The 20309-nt window shown below is 46.3% G+C and overlaps 2 protein-coding genes and 1 long non-coding RNA gene across 3 annotated transcripts in view; 2 read left to right on the top strand and 1 right to left on the bottom strand.

Moving 5' to 3' along the window:
• Window positions 1-13303, bottom strand: part of NR4A3 (nuclear receptor subfamily 4 group A member 3) — a 38613-nt gene extending 25310 nt beyond the window's left edge. The window contains exons 1-5 of the mRNA XM_037003915.2: window positions 12844-13303; window positions 9479-9655; window positions 6006-6976; window positions 2269-2398; window positions 1632-1804 (exon numbers count right to left, since the gene is read on the bottom strand). Coding sequence (XP_036859810.2) covers window positions 1632-1804; window positions 2269-2398; window positions 6006-6974 — 1272 coding nt within the window. The 5' untranslated portion in view covers window positions 6975-6976; window positions 9479-9655; window positions 12844-13303. The remainder of the gene's footprint in view (window positions 1-1631; window positions 1805-2268; window positions 2399-6005; window positions 6977-9478; window positions 9656-12843) is intronic.
• Window positions 1-20309, top strand: part of LOC108399479 (uncharacterized) — a 299067-nt gene that overhangs the window by 66328 nt on the left and 212430 nt on the right. The window lies entirely within an intron of this gene.
• Window positions 15220-20309, top strand: part of LOC108384733 (uncharacterized) — a 37798-nt gene continuing 32708 nt past the window's right edge. Inside the window, exon 1 of the long non-coding RNA XR_012127116.1 lies at window positions 15220-15396. This is a non-coding gene — a long non-coding RNA (uncharacterized lncRNA). The remainder of the gene's footprint in view (window positions 15397-20309) is intronic.

A 20309-nucleotide genomic window follows, 5' to 3' on the forward strand; every position in this document is an offset into this window, starting at 1 on the left:
CGGGGTACAGTGCTAAAGCTTTGACAAGTATCATCTTACTCAATCGTCACAAACAACCCCAGGAAGTAGATAATGTTATTATTACTTCATAACACAAATGAAACCGAGGCATTAAAATGTCAAATCAACTGTTTAAGGTCACCCAGCTAGTAAATGATGGTTTTGGGATTTTATTCTAGGACTGCATGGTTCTGAAGCCTTTGCTCTTAACTGCTGCATTATTCTGTTAGACTGTTATATGACACTTGACTTTAGTCAAGAGATGCTACTTGTAATCAGAATAAGAGTCCTCAACCTTCAGTGCTAACAATCTACCATGCTTCACATGAAGTCTTGTGATCAGGTGTGAAGAAGAAGCTTCACAGCCTGTAATGAGGGTGGGGATGAGGGAAGAAGGATCACCTTTCCATTTCTCTCAAGACTGTGACCTAAAGGAGGGTGCATAGCAGGCACACTCACACTCTTTGCCAGCCTTTCAACCATAACTTTGAAATACTGCTTGTTCCTGAGGAGGGCAAATGCGGTAGTGGCTACCAGGCCAGATCAACCAACGGAAGATCCCTGGACTGGTATCTCTCTCATTTGTGTACAAACTGTGTTTCTAAGTTTTCTTGTCTTAGAGTGGAGGTAACTATACCCATATCTCATGGTTCTTTAAATGGCTAAATAAGCCAATGTGCCACAATGTGTATCTAGCTTATAGCAACAGCTCGATAATTGTAATCTTTTTATTTTCTTTCCCTTTTCAGTGAGACCCTGTCTTACTAGAAGTATGCTTTTCTAAGTCTTTTTAAAAACTGCCTTCTAGCAATATTTAAACATTTGCTTAGCAAATCCTTTTGCATGATTCTTCTCTGTGTTATCTAGATTTCTGGGAATTGCAGAATTCAAAGTGATTATATTTTAACTATCTTATATGAAATAAAAATATCGATATGTTTGGGTTGACTTAAATAACAACACTGGCAATCATTTATGCTTTTCAAAACCATCATTCCTGTATGACTGATATTCACAACATCCCTCTGGGGTTAAATATTGTAATCATCCTCACTGTAGGGATGAGAAAGCCAAGAGCAGGAGCCGGGTGACACAGGCAGGAAGCAGCAGAGGCACTATTCCATCCCAGACCCCCTGATACCTCCCAATGTCAAGGCCAGAGCTCACTCCTCTCCATCAAAGGTCTAATCCCTCTGAGAAGCAGCAGGTCAATCAATCCCAATGCATTTGTGTGAACTGCTTAAGGATAACTTGAGGCTCACCCAGATGGTTTGATCACAAAATGAAACAAACCACTAGTCACTTTGTCTAAACCATGAAAGAAAACTACAAATTGAAATCACCTGGCGGATTTTCATTGACACAACCACCAAGAATCCTGCAACAATGGGCATGACATGTGCAGCACTGTCAGGGTCATTTGTTAAGGCTTTTAGAGACCCAATAAAGCAAATGTTATTTGGTGCTCACTGGATGTTCTGGAATTGCTAAATGAACTGAGAAATAAGGAAAAGGTATGAAAACTGTTTAGCACAGGGCCAGGCACAAAGTTACTCAGTCAAGTTTCATTATTAGTATCATGAATAGAGACCCTGATCGTTCATTCAAAAGCAGGACATCATAAAACTTACTCTGGAATAATCAAGATCTCTAGGCGTTGAATCTGTTAAAGCTCGGACAAGGGCATTCATCATACAGACTGGAGGAGAAGGTGGAGAGGGCTGAGAAGGTTCCTGCTGTAATGGGCTCTTTGGTTTGGAAGGCAGCCGACCTCTCCTCCCTTTCAGACTATCTGTACGGACAACTGATGCCAAGAGAAAGAAAAAAAATGTCTTCAGAGATATCCATGAATAGCCATAAATCACAAAAAAGAAATCAAACATATTACAGTTGAGCAATCATTAAAGAGTCCAACCGTTTAAAAGTGGCAACAAGCTTGGAATAATATTCACACAGTGATATAATGAGAGTTGAAACAAACCACCAAAAAGTTACCCATACTTACATTTGGTAATGAATTAGCCCTAAGTCTCCTTTTTAAATAGAGCAGAGATATATGTACACAAGTTCTTTATTGATTTTGAGAAATTAGAATAAGTAGTCCTCAGCTATTGTTAAATGTTAATGTACACCATAAAAGTAAAATGTTGGAAAGAAAGGGAAACTAGGAAAATTCACCATCCTACCATAAATACTAACATTTTTTTCAGAGCTATCTGAGAATATATATAAGCAAGCTGGATAAAAAGCACTGTAGTGTATCCATACCTTCTTTAACCATTCCAACACTGAGACACTTCTGAAATCGGCAGTACTGACATCGGTTTCGACGTCTCTTGTCTACAGGGCAGTTTTTATTTGCCAGGCAAACATATTTTGCATTTTTCTGCACCGTTCTCTGAGAAAATATAATACAAAGATAGTCAACTAATAGTTTCTGGAAAGAGGTAGGACCTGACAAGATGTATTTTAATTACAATGTGAAAAGTGACAGCGCAATTCGTATAATTAGATAAATTTAATTTCCTAACACGCTAGCCTGCAGGAAAAACAATTTTATTAGTGTTAGCTGCTGACAATGAAAATCATCTTGGATTGTTCTGAAGCAAGTCTCAGGAGACACCCAAGTCTGAATGATAAAATCATATCTGAAATTACCAGGTCAACATATCATACCTTGGAGGATTAGATTATCTCCACTTTTAATATCCCTTTGGGAACAATTTTCTACTTGTTCCACTCCCCTGACTATTGCTGACCTTATTAAAATAAAATCAAAATTATTTGGGATGTACTTTGTTGGCTATCACTATTGTAAGTCAAATATCACAGTAACTAGCTTTGTTCCCCAATAGAGATGAAATCATAAAAAGCAAAATCAGTACTTGGCTAGTTAAAACATATAGGAAATAATGTTTTAATGCAAAAAAAAATCAGCCATTGGAACTTATCTTTAAATGACTATGTATGGTAAACTTGTCATTTCTGATTTCTGAAAGCAAAATCTTAAAACTGAATACTAAAAATCACTATCACATCCCAGAAAGAAAACCAAAGAAGTTAGAGAAAGAAATAGGAGAGCCATATATTTTCAGTAAAAATGCCCATTAAACGGTTTTCTTAAATGACCATTGACATAGACATCAAAATAGCCATATTCTAAGAGACAGATCATAAAACTTGGACTTGGATATAAAATAATGTTGCATTCTTCAGAATCACATATGACTTTAAAATGACACATGGAGAAATAATTAAGCATATTTTATGCTCCAGACTCAAAAGAATGTATGATTTTGAAAAAAACTAAGAACATTTGTGCAAATGTATGTGTATTTACCACTTTGGGTGAAGTCATTCAGAAATTACCTGAATCTATACAACTCCAAGTAGAGCAGAAAGCTGGAATCTATTTGGTAAGCCTGACTACATTAAAAATAAAAGAAAAATTCAGGGAATTTGGGACTAGTGATCTATTTTGTGTCCAAAAATTTAGATTTACTTTCAGTCTTTTACTTGAAGCAATCCTCAATCCCTATGTTTTTGTTTTCAACCTATCACTTTTTAATTTCATTTTATGAGAGTTTCTAAATTGCCTATATAAAACTTTAAAAATTCACCAAAGCCAGATACATTCAGTTTAAGATGCAATTTTCCAAAACACAAATATATTTCTGAGTTTCCAGCATTTAAATTCTCAGCAGTCTGTAAGGCTAGGAAGCTTGTGTTTCCTGAATGAATCTTTCTTTCATTGAACATGCAGTCATTTCTAAAACTCTGTTTCTTGCAATCATCCTAAAGGCGATATGCCAATTCAAGTGCTGGTGGCATTTTGCTTCAGGTATACATTTTCCCAATAACCTGAAATCTTCCCCACATTTGCGCATGCCTGCACAGTCTGACAGGAGAGATCGTTACAGTTCAATCACTGAATTTCCATCATTACCTGCACTTCATGTCACATTTTTAAAGAATTCAATTTAATGGTAGAAAGCCACTGGGTAAAACCTGCTTCTGTTCCCTTAATTAACAGATCTGTGGGGTGGTTCTCCCCTACCCTACCCCCACCCTTTCAAGTACAGATTTGTTTTCAAGAGATTGCTGCAGAAAGGGACACTGTTGGGGAACACTTAATTGATATTTCCAGACCAGGAATGTATTACACTCTGTATTTTGGTCAACCCTCAATTATTTAGGGGTGATTATGTTTGTGGGTTACTTATACATCTCTTAATTGTTTTTCTTTCTTTTTTTTGGATGCCAGTTTCACTGCCCTTCAGCATTTCCACCGTAAAAATTAAATCTGTTAAAAGAATGCAGTTACTTGAAAATAACCTTGACAAAACTTGAATGGTTAAGACAGAAAAAAATGGCAAAACTGAGGGTTCTACATTTAAAACATAAATCCTGCATACCTTCTGTATGGTACTTAATATATTACAGTCTTTCTGCAAACATTTCTCATTTATCTGCAGAATTTAATCAATCACGTGACTCCTACCACAGATCAAACCTACCAATTCACAAACATGTGAATGTTAGCAAATACTTGTAGTTTTCACTTAATAAGGCACTACTGTTTTATGACCTTTTAAAGATTATAAAGTGTTTTCATTGATGTTTTATTTCTTTTAATACTCAGTCCTCTGAATTTTATTCACCTGATAGGGAAACTGAGGCCTAGAAAGACATATCATGACCAATGTCATGTGATTGGTAAGTGACAGATAGAGGACTCCTATTTGAGTGTTCTGGCTCCAATTTCAGCATGCTCCCAGATACATCCTATTGGCCTCCCAAATTCTAGTTACCCAGTCAGCACCCAGCTTCCCCTCTCCCTCTACGCTGCCCAGCACTGGAGGCCAGGGCATGAATTTTGTGGGAGAAAATGTGTAGGTTTGCAAATGCCTGAGATAATTGCCAGAAGAGTGGGGAGAGTGGCACAGGAATAAATGTCTGAAGAAATCTGGGAGTCAACAGCAAAAGCAGAGCAGCAAGAGGACAGGTCCTCATCCCCCTGAGTGGTGGAAAGAGCACTGAACTCAAGAGTCAGGAGAAACCTGCCAGAACTGCTGCACATGCACTGCTAAATTATTCTTTATAGGCTGACAAGGCTTCGCTTCTCTAGGCTCTAGATTTCTCTTTGGGAAGATGCCGTGAGGGGAGGCAGAAGACACCCCCCCACCCCCCACCCCCCACCACAAAATTCTCCTTTGAGTCTGTGAGACAATGAATAATGTCCACACCTGGCACTGTATGTGGCACAGAGGTGGAGTAGATTGGTGAGACCTCAGCTTCTGTCTTCTATGGAGTGGGCTGCCCCAGACTGCATCCATCTCATTGCCCCTATTTTGCTGCTTCAGAGCTGTGAAGGGGGCCCTGCACTTTGGGGTCATGCAAACATGATTGGCATCCTGCTTCCTTCTCACTCTCTGAGTGTGCTGTGGGGCAGTTGAGTTAACCTCTCTGAACCTCCACTGCCTCATCTATGAAACAAGGACAATTAGTACCTACCTTCAAGTCACTTTTTAATAATAGCTAGTGGGTGGGCAGAATACAGTCTCAAGTCTCATTCTAGACCCTCAGCTCTTATTATGAGGATTAAATGAGATACAAATGTCCAGGGCCTGGCACTCAGACCCCAACCCTTCAAAACACCTTTGATGGACAGACAAGGAATGCACTGAGGTTTTGCATTTTTGAGATCACAGACCTTTTTAAGAACCTGCTGAAGGCTCTGTCCAGAAAAATGCTCATAAGGTAAAGCCAAGTCAGGAGGTTCACAGCCCCCTCAAGTGCACCTGGGAAGTCCTCCTGTAATGGATCTCAAGTTAAAAACCCCTGAGAAAGTGGATGTGAGGGTGTTGGGAAGGGCTACAGGAATGCACAGTATAACAATCACACGTCTCAAACCGGTTGGGGCCCACTTAGATGCTCACTTGAGCCGGTGACTGAGGAGGCTAGCTGCGGGGGTAAGGAGTCTCCAGGAGGAGGCATGCGCTCACCTTGAAGAAGCCCTTGCAGCCCTCGCAGGTGCGCACGCCATAGTGCTGGCAGGCGGCGTTGTCCCCGCACACAGCACACGTGCCCTCGCCCGAGGACGAGCTCCTGTTGGGCGGCGATGGCAGACTGGGGCTCTCGCCTAGCAGGCCAGACGCAGTGGGGGAAGCCGTGAGGCCGAGCGGCGGGAAGGCCAGCGCGGCCGCCCTCTTGGCCAGCGGCAGCCCGTACGGGTGGCCCTCGAGCGCAGCGGCCTGACTGCCCGCGGCGGCGGCGGCGGCGGCGGCTCCCAGCGGCAGGCTGAGTGCGGCGGCGGCCGTCGGGTCGTAGCCAAGGTGGTGGCCGCCGGCCGGGCTGGGCGCGGGCGGGTGTGGCGGCGAGGGCTTGAAATGGAAGAGCGGGAAGCGCGCGCCGGCCACCGTGGGCACCGCCTTCATCGGCGGGTCGAGCAGCGGGCCGGGCGCGATGCAGCCCTGCGCGGAGGGCAGCGCGTCGTCCCACAGCGCCCCCGCCTGCGGAGGGAAGCCCGGCGTGGTAGGGGTGGACGGCGGGGACTGCTTGAAGTACATGGAGGTGCTGGGCAGCACCTCGTCCTCGGGGCCGGAGCGGGACGGAATGGACGGCTGCTGTTGCTGCTGCTGGTGGTGGTGGTGATGGTGGTGATGATGGTGGTGGTGGTGGTAGTCGTGCGCGCGGCCCTCCTCCATCTTGATAAGGGGCCGTGGCCCGGACGGCTGCATTTGGTACAAGCAGGAGGGCTTGAGTTCGTAGTTGCTCGAGTAGCCCTCCATGAAGGTACTGAAACTGGGCAGGGATGTGGTGGCTGTGGCCGTGATCTCAGTGCTGCCGAGGTCCATTGTCAGCTTGGTGTAGTCAGGGTTCATGATCTCCGTGGTATATTCCGAGCCGTAGGTCTGCGCTGCATAACTGGAACCTGGAGGCGAAGGGCTATACTGGGCTTGTATGCAGGGCATATCTGCAGGGACAAAAGAAAGGATGTCTCAAAGGCAAATCAACACTCTTTCCTAGCTAATAGGTAGCACTGGATTCATTGCTTTCTAATCTGAGAAAAAGAAAGGAAATGACATCCTTTCCTCCTTTTGGTAGCATAGATATAAAGCCCCACGCTTACTTTCTTTCCTTCCCTTTCCCCCAGGAAGAAAGCTGAATACCTGCTGGACTGTCAAAGGGACCATAGGATGCTAAAACCCTGCCTCCAGGGACCTCTTTGCCCAACTTCCCTCCCTTGCTCTGTCCACCAGATCTGAGAAATCTGACTTCCTCCTTTGTAAGTCCACTGATGTTTTTTACAAAGTATTTTTGAGCCCTGTCAACTAATTAGAGTGGGCTCAGCCACAAATAGGAGAACAAAAAGCCAGTGAATGCCCTGTTCATTTATTTTGGGGGAAAGAGGCCACTGGACCCCCAAGTCACACATATTGATTTATAAACCTAAGAGTTAGGGGGGGAAATAAGTGTCCTACATGGGACATACTGTCCAAGGGAGACAGTGACATTATAATGTTTTCATGAGTGCCAACCAAGGCTACCCACACACATTGTGGTTGCTTTCTCCCACCCCCTCCCCACTCCTCCAAACAGGGCTAACAGCCTGCACAAACTGGACCCCTGTTGATGACTTCAGCCAGCTAGGTGGGAACGTAGGCCCAGGAAATGGACTCGGGGGAGTTTGCACCATCTGCAAAGAAAAAGATCAGCAGCTGCAACAAAACACCCACCAAACCTGCTCTCTGCCTTATACAGTGTATATGTATGTGTGTGTGATACATATATATATATACATATATTTCCAATTCTGACTAATAAAATATCAGTGGCTGTTTTATGACAACAGTTTACAGCTATCGTAATGGGTGAGTAAGTCTAATATTTTCTTGTGAAAGAAGGATTAGTACCCCTAGAAAAGAAAGCAGTTTCTTAATAGGTTCAGTTTCTTTGCCAGTTTGACTATATGTTGAGCTCCCAGAGCAACTGGTACCCAGGGTGCTTACTATTGTTTAGAGAGATTGAGTTGGATGAGATGCTCTGAGAACTATTGAATCTAGTAGATGATTTATTTTGTCTAATTGTTTCCCTTTCTTTATGGCTAAATAGAAATGATAAAACGGACAGCTTCCGGTGGTTGGTTTTTCTGAGCCAAAGGAGAACCAGGTGCTTTACATCTCTTTGGAGTCTGTGGTGTAAAAGTCGTGACTAATAGAAAAGTGAATACTTCACATTTCCTTTGACATCTTTCTTTTACCCACATTTCCAAATCTGATTGAATCATGCGTGTATGGGATGAAATCTTGACTTGAAAAAAGGTAAGGGCCTGTTGGAAGAAGCAGTGATGGGGAGGGGAGAGGCCAGTTCAAGCCTTTATTTTCCAAACAGAGCTTTAACAACACCCTCCCTAGTTTGAAGTTCAAGCATTACTTATCCTGCCGTCCAGTTGCTGGGGTGAAATGAAAGGCTAATCACTTAAAAGAAAGAACTCTGCCTGCTGTTTCATCTAGTCTCCTCCCTCCAGCATCTCTAGGATTTCTCCATCAGTCTGTCATTTTTCCTTGTCAGTCCCTACCTATTGCTCTTTGTGTCTTTTCGAGACTGCTGTGGGCTTTGCCACAAATAGGAGGACAAAAAGATAGCCAGTGAATGCCCTGTTCATTTATTTTTGGGAAAAGAGGCCACTGCACCCCTAAGTCACACATATTGATTTATAAACCTAAGAGTTAGGGGGAAAGATAAGTGTTCTGTGTGGGACTTACCGTCCAAGGGAGACAAGTGACATTATAATGTTTATATGAGTGCCAACCAAGGCTACCCGCACACACTGTGGTTGCTTTCTCCCGTTCTGTGTCAACTGCAAGATGAGCTTGCTGGGATTGAGTTCTATTTATCTGCGTATCTTTTGGTGCCTACACAGTCAGGCACCTGGTATCCCTTTAACAAATGCGTAAAGAGGTGTTACAAGCTAAACTTGGAATCCTTTCTTTTGCTCAGTTCAAATTTACTCCTTGGTGGTCAGCTCAGATGCCTTTTCTCTTTTCCTTTGAGCTTCAATAATCCAAATTTATGCACTCAAATGATTTGGGTTTTATACAAATAAAAAAATGCTCTATATTACTCAAGTGATTCCATATCTCTCAATGAATGCATAAACTGGATATAAAAGGAGAGCAAAAATGAAGATACTGAAATGTATAAAGATCCCGATCTATGGGTATATTGCATTTTTCTTAGGAACAATTTTTCTTTTGAGAAATGTAACTCTTATTTTAATCTGGCTGCTCCTCTCAGTAGCAGCAGGGTGTATCCAGAGGAGCTTCGTACAAAGAAGCCAACTGCACTGGGGAGTGAGTGGCCAGTAGACGCTGTCCTGGCGCTGGGTTAGTCGATCAGCTTGCCCAGGGCGTCTGGCTCCCTCACCTACCTCCCCCAGCCTGGGAGGAATAAGGGGTCGTGCCTTCAGACTTACCTGGAGGGTATCTTGTGCGCTGAATGGTGGGGCTGGGGGTTTCTCCTGCGGAGGCTGAGAGTGTAGGAGGCGGGGACGTCCGGCGAGGCGAAGAGGCGGCGGCGGTACTGCCCGGCTCAGCTGAGGGTCCAGTTCCAGGGCCCGGGCTTGCCGGACTGCGCTCTTCCGCAGTGGGTCCTGTGGGCACCGGGAGAGAGGACAGAGGTTACAGTGAGACCAAGCTGAGTCGCCGCGCCCTGGGCTGGGCGAATTGAGGTGGGAGCTTCTAGGAATGCTATATTAATTACAAACGATTATAACAGTACGAAAGCAGTACTTAAGGTGAGCGAAGTCCCTGGGCAAGAACCACCACAGCGCCTTGCAGGAGCAGAGAAAAGGTAGTTAGCACCCACGCCGCTCACCGCCGTTTTGTGGCATCCGAACCAAAGGCTAAAAAATGCGCAGCCTCTTGTCTTCCAGAAATTGATCTCTCTTCCCCAATAATTTGATTCCGAGCCCGCGAAGTCAGGAAAAACAAAGAAAGGAGAACACTTGAGGAAAGTGTTCCGCTTGAGTTCGGGGGTCAAAGAGTGTGCACGTGCGTAAAATAGCCACTTCCAACTCTACCTTCCCTCCCCCTTCAAACACAAAATTTACACGTTGCATAGGAAATGCACAAGTTCCGGAACGAATGCATGAATGCCCCAAGGAATTAAGAAAGTCTGCGCTTTTCATTCTAAATGCTAATGGAGCTTCGCTTCTATTAGCCGCGAGTTTCGGGGGCTAGGGGTCAAGCAAACAAAAGGGCACAGTGGAAACAGGCTCGCGCTGGAGGCAAGGCGACAAGGCGGTTGGCGTTTGAGGCTGGTGGGGCGGGCAGAGGGAGGTCCCCTGCACCCAGGGGGTGGTATCCCCTAGGGTGGGCGGCTTCGAGGCTTGGGGCCATTTAGGGGCCAGGCGGGGGTATATTCCAGAGGGCGCGGAGCTCTGCTCCGCCGGGGGCGTCTTTGCGCACAACCTCAGCGAAACTTTGTAGATAGAAGAGCCAGTTCAGCAGGCCTCGGGGAAGGATCCCACTGCCCCAAACTGTGGCCTATAGCGCCCCCCTTTGCCCAGACCCGCTCACAGCTCGTGGGGTGGGAACGTGGAGCCGGAAAAAAAAATTCCCCAAAACCTGGGGGGTGCGTGGGCAGAGAGGGTTGTTTAAATTTCGTCCCCCGACACCCCTGTGTTGATGGCTTGCCTGCAGAAAGAGACAGGGGCTCGGATCCCGCAGGTCCGGGTAGCCCTCGAAAGCCAGGAAATGGGGGATTCCCTTGCCACCCCCACCTCCAGTCCTAGACCCAGCTGATCCCACGGAAAGCTTGAGCTAGCTGTAACGGGCAGATCTTCCCACGGCTGTGGCATGCACTTTCCGTCGCCGCCGCATCTTCAATAGGGGTCTCCAGCAAACTCCCACCACCTCCCCCAGTAGGTGCCCACATACCCGCCTTTCCCCCCGGGGCCTTTCAAACGGGTTCTTTCTGCGAGTATCGGCCTCTGACTCTGGTGGGTGAGGGTCGCATCTCCTCAAGGAAGTGGCTCCCCTCCAAAGTCCGGCGTTCCCGGGAGAGAGCCACACCGCGTCTCCTGCAGCCGAACCATGAGCCTCACGGCTCTCTTCGCTCCACACCTCCCAAATGACCGGTTACCTAGGCAAAGCCTCCGCGCCTGGAAACATGTTCTGCCGTTCCCGCTCACGGCCACCGGGGCCGCGAGCACTGAGCCTCGGGGTTGTAAATCAGGAAGAAATAACCACCCTTGTCAAAGCCCCTTTCTTTCTCGTGGGCAGACGAAAGGAACACCCCCGTGTTCCCCTCCCCGTGGTGAAGTGTGTGGAGGAAACCATGAAACGCCCCACTGTGACCCGGGCTCCTCCGCGGAGTTTCCAACCCTGGGGAGCGGGGGCGGGGGTAGGAGGAGTGGAGGAGAGAGACCGACAGAAAGGGAAAGACAGAGATTCTCAGAAAGACCGAGAGAGAGGAGACAAACCGCGGGGGAGAATTTCTGCAAGAGCACGGTCCAAGGGGAGGAGGTTGCGGGGGGAGGGAGCGGGTGTAGAGACTGCTTGGCCTCACGAGTCTGATATATTACGAGCATTTTGTTCAGCTAAGATAACACGAATAAACCCTAACTTCATTCATTGTGTACCCTAGTCGCGTTGGGCAGCTTTTTCTTTCCCCAACTCAGTTCTATAAAAAAAATTGTCCTGGGAAAAGAAGATTCAGGATTGGATTCGCTATGAAATAAAATGACTGAAAGGCTCCCTGTACTTTTCCCCGGTACCCTAAGCTTCTGGGATAAAAGCCCGAGATTTCTGATTGCCAAAATCCTTGCAGCTCTTCACTCCGGAGAATCCGGAGATATAAATAAATTGCAATATCCAAGAACATTATTTGGAATAAGGGACAAATGCTTTCTCTTTCACGACTGCCCCAATCCTCGACAGGTTCAAGATTCCTTTAGAAGTCAGTCTCATCAGGCTGCGCTCGCCTGACGGCTCTCCTCTCACCACTGAGAACTTTCATTTCCATTAAGAGTAAAACACTCAGAGCAACTTCTCCAAAGCGCGAGTTCTTTTGGTTAAGAGTAAAACATTCCTTTCCCATACCCAGCTAAGGCTCGGAGGAGAGGGACACCATCCCCACGCGTGTCGGGGGTGCGGGAGTCAGCAATTACACCCGATTACCTCCGAAGAGAGAAGTGTACATGGGCAAGTCGGCGACGCCAGGCAGACGTGCCTAGTGGAGCTCCAGGCTCATTTCAATACAATAAGCCACATTCCTACAATTACGCCCTCTTTCCTGAGATCCTCGGAGCGCCTTTACAAACTCCGGCGGCTGCTGCCCAACGCCCGTTCCCTCCCAACCTTCCCTGTCAACCAGCTCGGAGTCACCAAAAGGTATGTTAACTTGGACCCACCGGAGCCCCTGTTTTCAATCCTAGTTAAAAGGTAGGAAAATTGCTGCCGTTCATCACCAAGGCTGCAACTCCCTGCCGCTGCCGCTGCCGCCGCCGCCGCCGAGAGCATCATTACCATGACAACTAGAGCCGAAATACCCTGAATTACATCGCTGGAGCTGCTACTGCACAAATCCTGGTCCTCCTCTTTGTTAGAGGCTTTTCGCCTCCTCGGGTGGGGGAGGACAAGAGCTCCAGAGATCCCCGCGGACCCGCTACTGGGGAAAAGTTTCAGGTCCGAACCCACTGGCCGCTCGGCGAGCACAGCGGGAGAGCAGAGGCGAGGGGGGAAAAACCCTACACTCGAAGTTGTCAATTTCAGGAGCGACGCTTCTCAGCGCGCTAACTTTTTAGCAAGTCCCCCAGTTGGAGAATCTCATACGTACTTGAGTGCTGTGGCGGTTCCGTCTTTAGAGCGAGTTTCTAGAGAGCTGCCCCGAAATCTGCTCTGGAGGGGGAGTCACAGCTGCTGTCCCGGAAAGGCTGCGGTGCACAAGCCCAGCGGCTCCCAGAGGTGGTGAGCGGCTGGCAGGGGATGCTGCGATCCAGACTCATCGGAGAGCGCCGCAGAGGGACTCCGCGGGCGTCCTAGCTCCGGCCACGACCAGGGAAAGGATGCCGCCTCTGTTCCCACCTCCACGGCCACAGCCGGCGCTGTCAGCGTTGCAAAGTGAGTCCGGGGAGGGCGTCCGGCTGCCGCGGGGCGCTGCACCAGCGAGGTCGCAGGGCTAGAGGGGTGTGAGCGCGCGGGAGAGAGTGGAGTGCGTGTGCGGAGCGTGTGTGCGCGCGTCTGTGTGTGCGAGTGAGGGAGCGGGTGTGAGATTGTCTGTGTGTGGGGAGCGGAGGAGGAGCAGGAGCTGGAGGGGTGGGGGGCGGGAGGCAGGAGACTCCGCTCTCCCGGCTGCGCGTTCGCTCGCTCTCTCGGCACGTCATTTATGCCACAGGAGCCCTAGCGGCCTCTCCATAGAGTGCCTGGAATGCGAGACGTCAATGTGACGCCATGGGACGCTACGTCACCCTCCTCCTCCCTCCCCTGGCCCAGCCGGTTCCGCGTGTGCGAGGGAGGGTGTGTGTGTCTGAGCGCGCGAGTGCGCGCGCGCGCGTTACCCAGCCATTCTCAGGGCTGCACAATGGAAACTGCGCTGCGCCGCCAGCCCCCGCCGGGACCAAACCCTTCGCAGCGGCGCACGAGTCTGCAGGAGGGTGCAGCTGCCACCCCGCGGGTCAGGCGGGACCGCCCAGCTGTCAGGCTCGGGTGGAGCAGAGTTGGAGGAGTGCTGCTGGCGCGCCTCCGAGGCTGCCCCGAGGCAGGGAGCCAGGGAGAGGGGTAAGCGAGAGGACAGCTCTTCCGAAAAGGGTAGGCTACACGAGCCAGCTTCTGCAAGTGACCTGGCAGCCGGTGCTGAAGCAGTTAGGCACCAGCCCGAGACTCCCTGAGGTGCAGCTGCGCTTTCCTCAAGCAGCAGTTTCAAAGCTGTTTAAGTCTCTCCGGCCCCTCTGCGTCTAGACTAACATCTCCTCCTCCCATCATTTGCCAGGTGCGTGTTTCGCACACGGATGCAGATGACTCGGGGGAGATAAGGTTTTCTTTATACTTAACGTGTGGATTTCCTAACTGGACCCACTATAACCCAGCTAAGTGCACATCCATCATCCACGTGGGCGCTGCAGCAGAAACTGCTTAATGTGTATAAAACAAACACTCACGTGTTGAACAGCTGAGCGAGTCTGACTGTTGCAGATCACCCACCACCCACCCCGCCGCCCGCAGGACCTGGAGCCGCGCGCCGACCTGGAATTCAGCTCGTACTTTCACTTTTTGATCGTTGTAGATAGGTCTCCCCTTCCACCTCTCAAATTAAACATTTTGAAATCAATCAACAGGATTTATTAGACAGTCCCTCCGTAGTGGATTTCCTCTGGTCTCCTGGGACACATTTGTCATGAAATGGTGCGCCGAAAGCCTGGGCGACTTTGTGAGGGAGAGCAGTTTCTTCCTGGAAATGATTAATTTAAATGTGAATTTCTTGCTGAAAACAGAAACAAAAGTTTATCAGTTAAAGGTTCCAAGTTCTAAAGGTTGCAGCTGAGTGAAAGCAACCTTTCTAGACATGAATATTTGAGGAGAAAATATTTAAGTGAAACAAGGCAGAGAGGCATGGTCCCACTGTGGTCCATTTCAGTCACATGTTACATTTTATTTGACCTGTTACAACTTTGCGTGTGTGGGGGGTGGAGGGTGTAGTAAATGGGGGAAGAATCCCATCGTGGACAGCACACGTTTCAGAACAAAGTTCGAGCTAGCACCAGAAACTTGAAAACAAAACTAACAGCTTTGACAGGATATATTCCTTCGCCTCCACATCCACTTCAGACAGGGTGGTGTGGTGAAGACCGTGGGAGGATGCTCCAAAAGTTGACCCAGCCGAGAGGAAGGAACGCAGTCTCTGCACTGCCCCAGGTTCCAATCCAGTCTCGGAGGCAAGGAGGGCGCTGCTACAGTGCATCCATTCGAAGGCTGGGGGTTGGGGGAAGCAGGACCTGGAGCCGCGCGCCGCTGACGCACGGGAGGCGCGTGATTGACGCAGGAGATGTTACTAAATTCGGCGGTTGGCCGGGCCCAGCCGCCGGCGCGCGCGGCAGATAGCGGAGTAGGTTCCCCTCGGTCACCCCCGCCCCTTCTCCATTCAGCGCGGCGCGGGGCGGGGCCAGGCGGGGCGGGGCGGAGAGCGCGTGGCCGCGCCGGGATCCGGCGGAACCAAATATAGTCGAGCCTGGCTATTTTTAGCCAGGCCTTGGGCGCGAGCGCGCCGCGTGAGGGGGCGCCGCGACCCCGCCGGGAGGGCGGAGGGGGCGGGGGCGGAGTCGCCATCTTGGACTCGGCTCGACCCCGTCTGGTGACCGGCGACGCTGAGCCAGGCTCGGCGCAGGGGGTCGGGGTGAGTGGGTGTGAGCCTTGGGAGAGAGGAGGGCGCGGGCTGTGACGGGAGAAGAGGGAGAGGCGTGGGCGCGGGGTCAGCCTTGAGCGGTGGTGGAGGCGAGGGTGCGAGGCGCGCGGCCCGTGGCGTGCGTGTGTGTCGGATGGTGAAATCCGTTTGCCTGCAGGCCGGGCAGTCCTGCCACCCGGCGGCCCGGACTACCCAAAGTCGCGTGGGGGCGGAGCCGCCCGCGGCCACCACTTCCTGAGATCCGGGGATACCCCTCCCGGACGTCACGGAGGAGCCGAGGCGGTGGTGGCGGCCCTGGGCTCATTCTGCACTTGCATCACGGGTGCAGAAGCAGCTGCTCTACTCCTTTGTGGCTTTTTCCCCTGTTGAGTAACTGCTTTGTTAACTGAAAGTACCATGACGGGCCAGTGTGATCACCAGCTCCAGACCTCAAAGAAAGTGAAGCTGTCAGGCAAGAAGAGGGAGACTCCCCTAGCCGGCTGCGATGGTATCTGGTGGGTGGGTGTGTAGAGAAGCCTTGGCAGTTTCCACATATTACTTCTTGCCTAAGTCTTCACCACCAAGAAGGTTTAAAAATACTTTTATTTCCATGCTGTAAAAATTTCTTGTGTTCTGTACTCCACCCAGTCCCTCTTCAATTTGAAGTCTCATGCAGAACTGGAGTCGGTGTAAGGCAGAAACCCTAAAATCAGGTACAGTTTTTCAGGAACAGGACATCTTTAAGTGACTTTATTGAATAAACTACATTTTATAAATTTAATATTTAAAAGGTCCCTTGCCTACTCAAGGTAGTTATAAAACTACTAACCAAGTTTCTTCATATAAATTGGGCTCCCTCAGTAACAGTTTAAAACCCATATCCTTGTTTGCCTTAAATTAAAAAAAAATAATAAATCCATTCCTGGCTGAATATGCTCAGGTAAAACATTTCTCTCTTCGAGTGAGTGTGTCTTTCTGGACGTCTCTGTTGGTTAATTCCTTGCGCCTGTCCCCTTCCCTAGGGCTTCGCCTCCTTTACATCCTTTCCTTCCTGAGTATCGGATGACCAATCTTTGTTCCTTGATGCTTTTAGGCCAAGAGCTGTTGTCTGATTGTACTGAGCCAATCAGCTGGCTTCCTGCTCCTCTGGGTAGGAAGCTGGACTAGCTGTTGGAGAGGTTCCAGTGGCCACTGGTGGCAACATTTTTGCAATCAAATGGTCATGGAAGCAGAGACAAGGCTCTCTTACAAAGTGGGACCCCATCCTCTGCTTAATCCTAGATCTTTAAATATATTTAGTTCTTTAGGAGACCTCGGAATGAATAATGATTGTCTTTTTAAAATTAGTATCTATTCTATGCTTTTTCAAAAGTGATTTACTAGAAATCTTCCATAAAATTCTGTAAATCATGTACTGTGACTGTTTCAGTAACCTAAATTACCTTTCTGATGACTTTTTATTAAGTGAATACTTGATAATTAAATCTCTTCTTTTGGAAAATCAAATAGAATAAAAACTACCTTAATTTGTGAAATGTTGAAAACTTACCTGGTTCAGTTCTTTCTCTAGAAGCGGGACATTCATGTGTCCTAGTTTACACACACAAAGCAAAGAAAAGCAGTTAGTTTCTGCTTTCATGAAACTTATGGCAGGCAATCTGTTAAAGACTGTGAAGTAACTGTTACAGATTCACTGGATAATTACCTTTTATTTTGTTTTGGTTTTCTAGGTGTAGTCTGCAAGAAAAAAAGTGCTCTTTCTTTTGGAAAATTAAGTGAAATTGGGGGGAAATTTGTGTGTTAAAGCAATTGCTTTAACAAAAGTGGGATTTTAAAAATTGCTTTGGATGCTCTTCTAGGCAATGACATAATCTTGCTGATTTTGCTAATATGTAAAGAGTGATTGAGTTGTACCAGTACAAAGACGGGGTGGGAAAAGGTGAGGTAAAAATTCCAAAATTCTAAGGTGAAAACAGGAAGGGAAAGTAAAAGAATTGTGTAAAGCCAAGTTTTCTAGAAAAAGTGCAGAAGTTCTATCATATGTATATAAAATTTAGTAACTTTGATTGACATTGACTTATAAACTTAAGTGTTCTGGGCTCAGTAATGTGGGACTTTGGTGGTTTTCTGTCTGATCTACCAGTATATCATCTCTTCCTTATCAATTCTGTCATTGCTCAAAAGTCTCCAGCAGCTGGATGTAATCTGGATTGGACATCTTGGTCTCTTTATTTCCACAGAATTTCCCTGACCTGCTCAAACTAGTATCCTCACTGTTCCTCAAACATCATTCACCCTCCCACATTTGTTCATAGTTTTCATTTTTATGGCATTCCTTTTTCCCCTTTTTTCTCTGCTTATTGAAATCTTATCCTTTCTCTAAAACTAGCTCAAGAAATGAACTCAGATTGTGCTTTAGTTTTTCAGTAAGTTCTTCTTCACTGCCTTTTTTTGTGCTCTTGTGTCCATGGCTATTTTCCTGTCAAACTCTAAGCTTCAGAAGCATGCCTTACACATCTTTGAAATTTCTGTGGCACCAAAGTTTAACATAAGTAGCAAATAGCCATAAGATATTCCATCATCGAAATTTGAATATGAATAGAGAGCAGCTATATGTAAGTAACAAGTTATATGGATTAGGATATTCTTGGTATGAAAGGACATAGATCACCCTAAGGTATTTTCTCTACCTCAACTTTTGAGACATATTTTGTCAAGCAGCCTGCCACAAGCCCAGACAGCTGCATGTAATATAAGGAAACTGTAGTTTGGCTGGTACTTGTTACATCTGTGTAGGAAGATTTGCTATGGTTTTCTTATTCCCTGATACACTTTGATTTATTGTACCCTCTTGCTCCCTCTGTTTCCATATTCTTTTTCGCTGCTTCCTCTCAGTGATGAACTGGATGCTCTAGGTTGGGAAATGTTTATATCAATGTCCTTTAGAAAAATTTCTGAAGGTTAGGGAATTGAGAATCATGACATCTATGTATGACCAGTTGAATATAAAATCATTGAATGTCTTAACCTTTTTAAAAATATGTTTATATATGTAGCAGCAAACCAGGCAAAGAGATTGTAGAATTGTTTTTTTTTTCTTTTTTTTAAATTGAAGTATCATTGATATCCAATCTTTATTGGTTTCAAATATATAACATAGAGGTTCAGTAGTTACCTACATTATTAAATTCTCACTCCCTCTAGTGTGGTTACTATCAGTCAACATAGAAAGATGTTACAGAATCATTGACTATATTGTCTATGCTGTACTACTATCCCCATGATCAGCTTACATTATGATTGAAAATTTTTATGCCCCTCACCCTCCCCACCAATCCATGACAACCTCTTCGCCATGGTAACCACTAGTCACTTATGAGGGTATGTGAGTCTACTGCTGTTTTGTTCATTCTGTTTTGCTTTGTTTTTATATTCCACAAATAAGTGAAATCATATGGTATTTGTCTTTCTCTACCTCACTTACTTCTCTGACCATAATACCCTCTAGGTACATTCATGTTACAAATGACAAAATTTCTTTTTTATGGATAAATAATATTTCATTGTATATATATATATACCACATCTTCTTTATCCATTCATCAATTGATGGACACTTAGGCTGCTTCCGTATCTTGGCTATTGCAAACAATGTGGCAGTAAACATAGGGTAGGAATGCATATATCTTTCCAAATCGGATTTTGTGTTCTTCTGGTGGATTCTAGAAGTGGAATTACCGAGTTGGATGATACTTCTATTTTTATTTTTTTGAGGAATCTCCATATTGTTTTCCACAGTGCCTGCAACAATTGACATTCCCACCAACAGTATAGGAGGGTTCCCATTTTTCCTTACTCGCCAACACTTATTATTTCTTGTCTTTTGGATAGTGGCCATTCTGACTGGTGTGAGGTGATATCTCATTGTGGTGCGTTTCCCTGATGATTAACAATGTGGAACATCTTCTAATGTGCCTATTGGCCATCTGTATTTCTTCTTTGGAGAAACGTCTGTTTAGGTCCTCTGCCCATTTTTTAATTGGGGTTGTTTATTTTTTTGGTGTTGAGGCATATGAGTTCTTTATGTATTTTGGATGTTAACCCCTTATTGGGTAAATAATTTATAAATATATTCTCCCATACTATAGGTTGCCTTTTTGTTCTGCTGATGGTGTCCTTTGTTGTACAGAAGCTTTTTAGTTTAATGGAGTCCCATTTGTTCATTTTTTAATTTTGTTTCCCTTACCTGAGAAGATGTCCAGGAAAAAACTTCTCACGCTTATATTCAAAAGATTTTTGCCTATGTCTGCTTCTAAGAGTTTTATGGTTTCATGTCTTGAATTCATATCTTTGATCCATTTTGAGTTTACTTTTGGGTATGGAGTTAGGCAGTAATCCAGTTTCATTCTGTTGCATGTAGCAGGTTTTCCCAACACCATTTATTGAAGAGGCTGTCTTTTCCCCACTATATACTCGTGGCTCCTTTGTCATGTATTAATTGACCATATATGTATGGGTTTATACCTGGGCTCTCTAGTCTGTTCCATTGATCTGTAGGTCTGTTCTTATGCTAGTACCAAATTGTTTTGATTACTATAGTTTTGTACTATAGCTTGAAGTCAGTGAGCATAATCCTTCCAGCTTTGTTATTCTTTCTCAGGATTGCTTTGGCTATTTGGGGTCTTTGTGGTTCTATATGAGTTTTAGAACTATTATTGTTCTAGTTCATTGAAAAATGCAGTTGTTATTTTGATAGGGGTTTGTATTATTGAATCTGTAAACTGCTTTGGGCAGAATAGTCATTTTGACAATATTAAATCTTCCTATCCATGAGCATGGGGTGGATTTCTATTTTTTGTGTTTTCTTTAATTTCTCTTGAGTGTCTTGTAGTTTTCAGAGCATAGGTCTTTCATGTCCTTGGTTA

Source organism: Manis javanica, chromosome 2 (genome assembly GCF_040802235.1).
Source record: "Manis javanica isolate MJ-LG chromosome 2, MJ_LKY, whole genome shotgun sequence".
Classification (NCBI taxonomy): domain Eukaryota; kingdom Metazoa; phylum Chordata; class Mammalia; order Pholidota; family Manidae; genus Manis; species Manis javanica.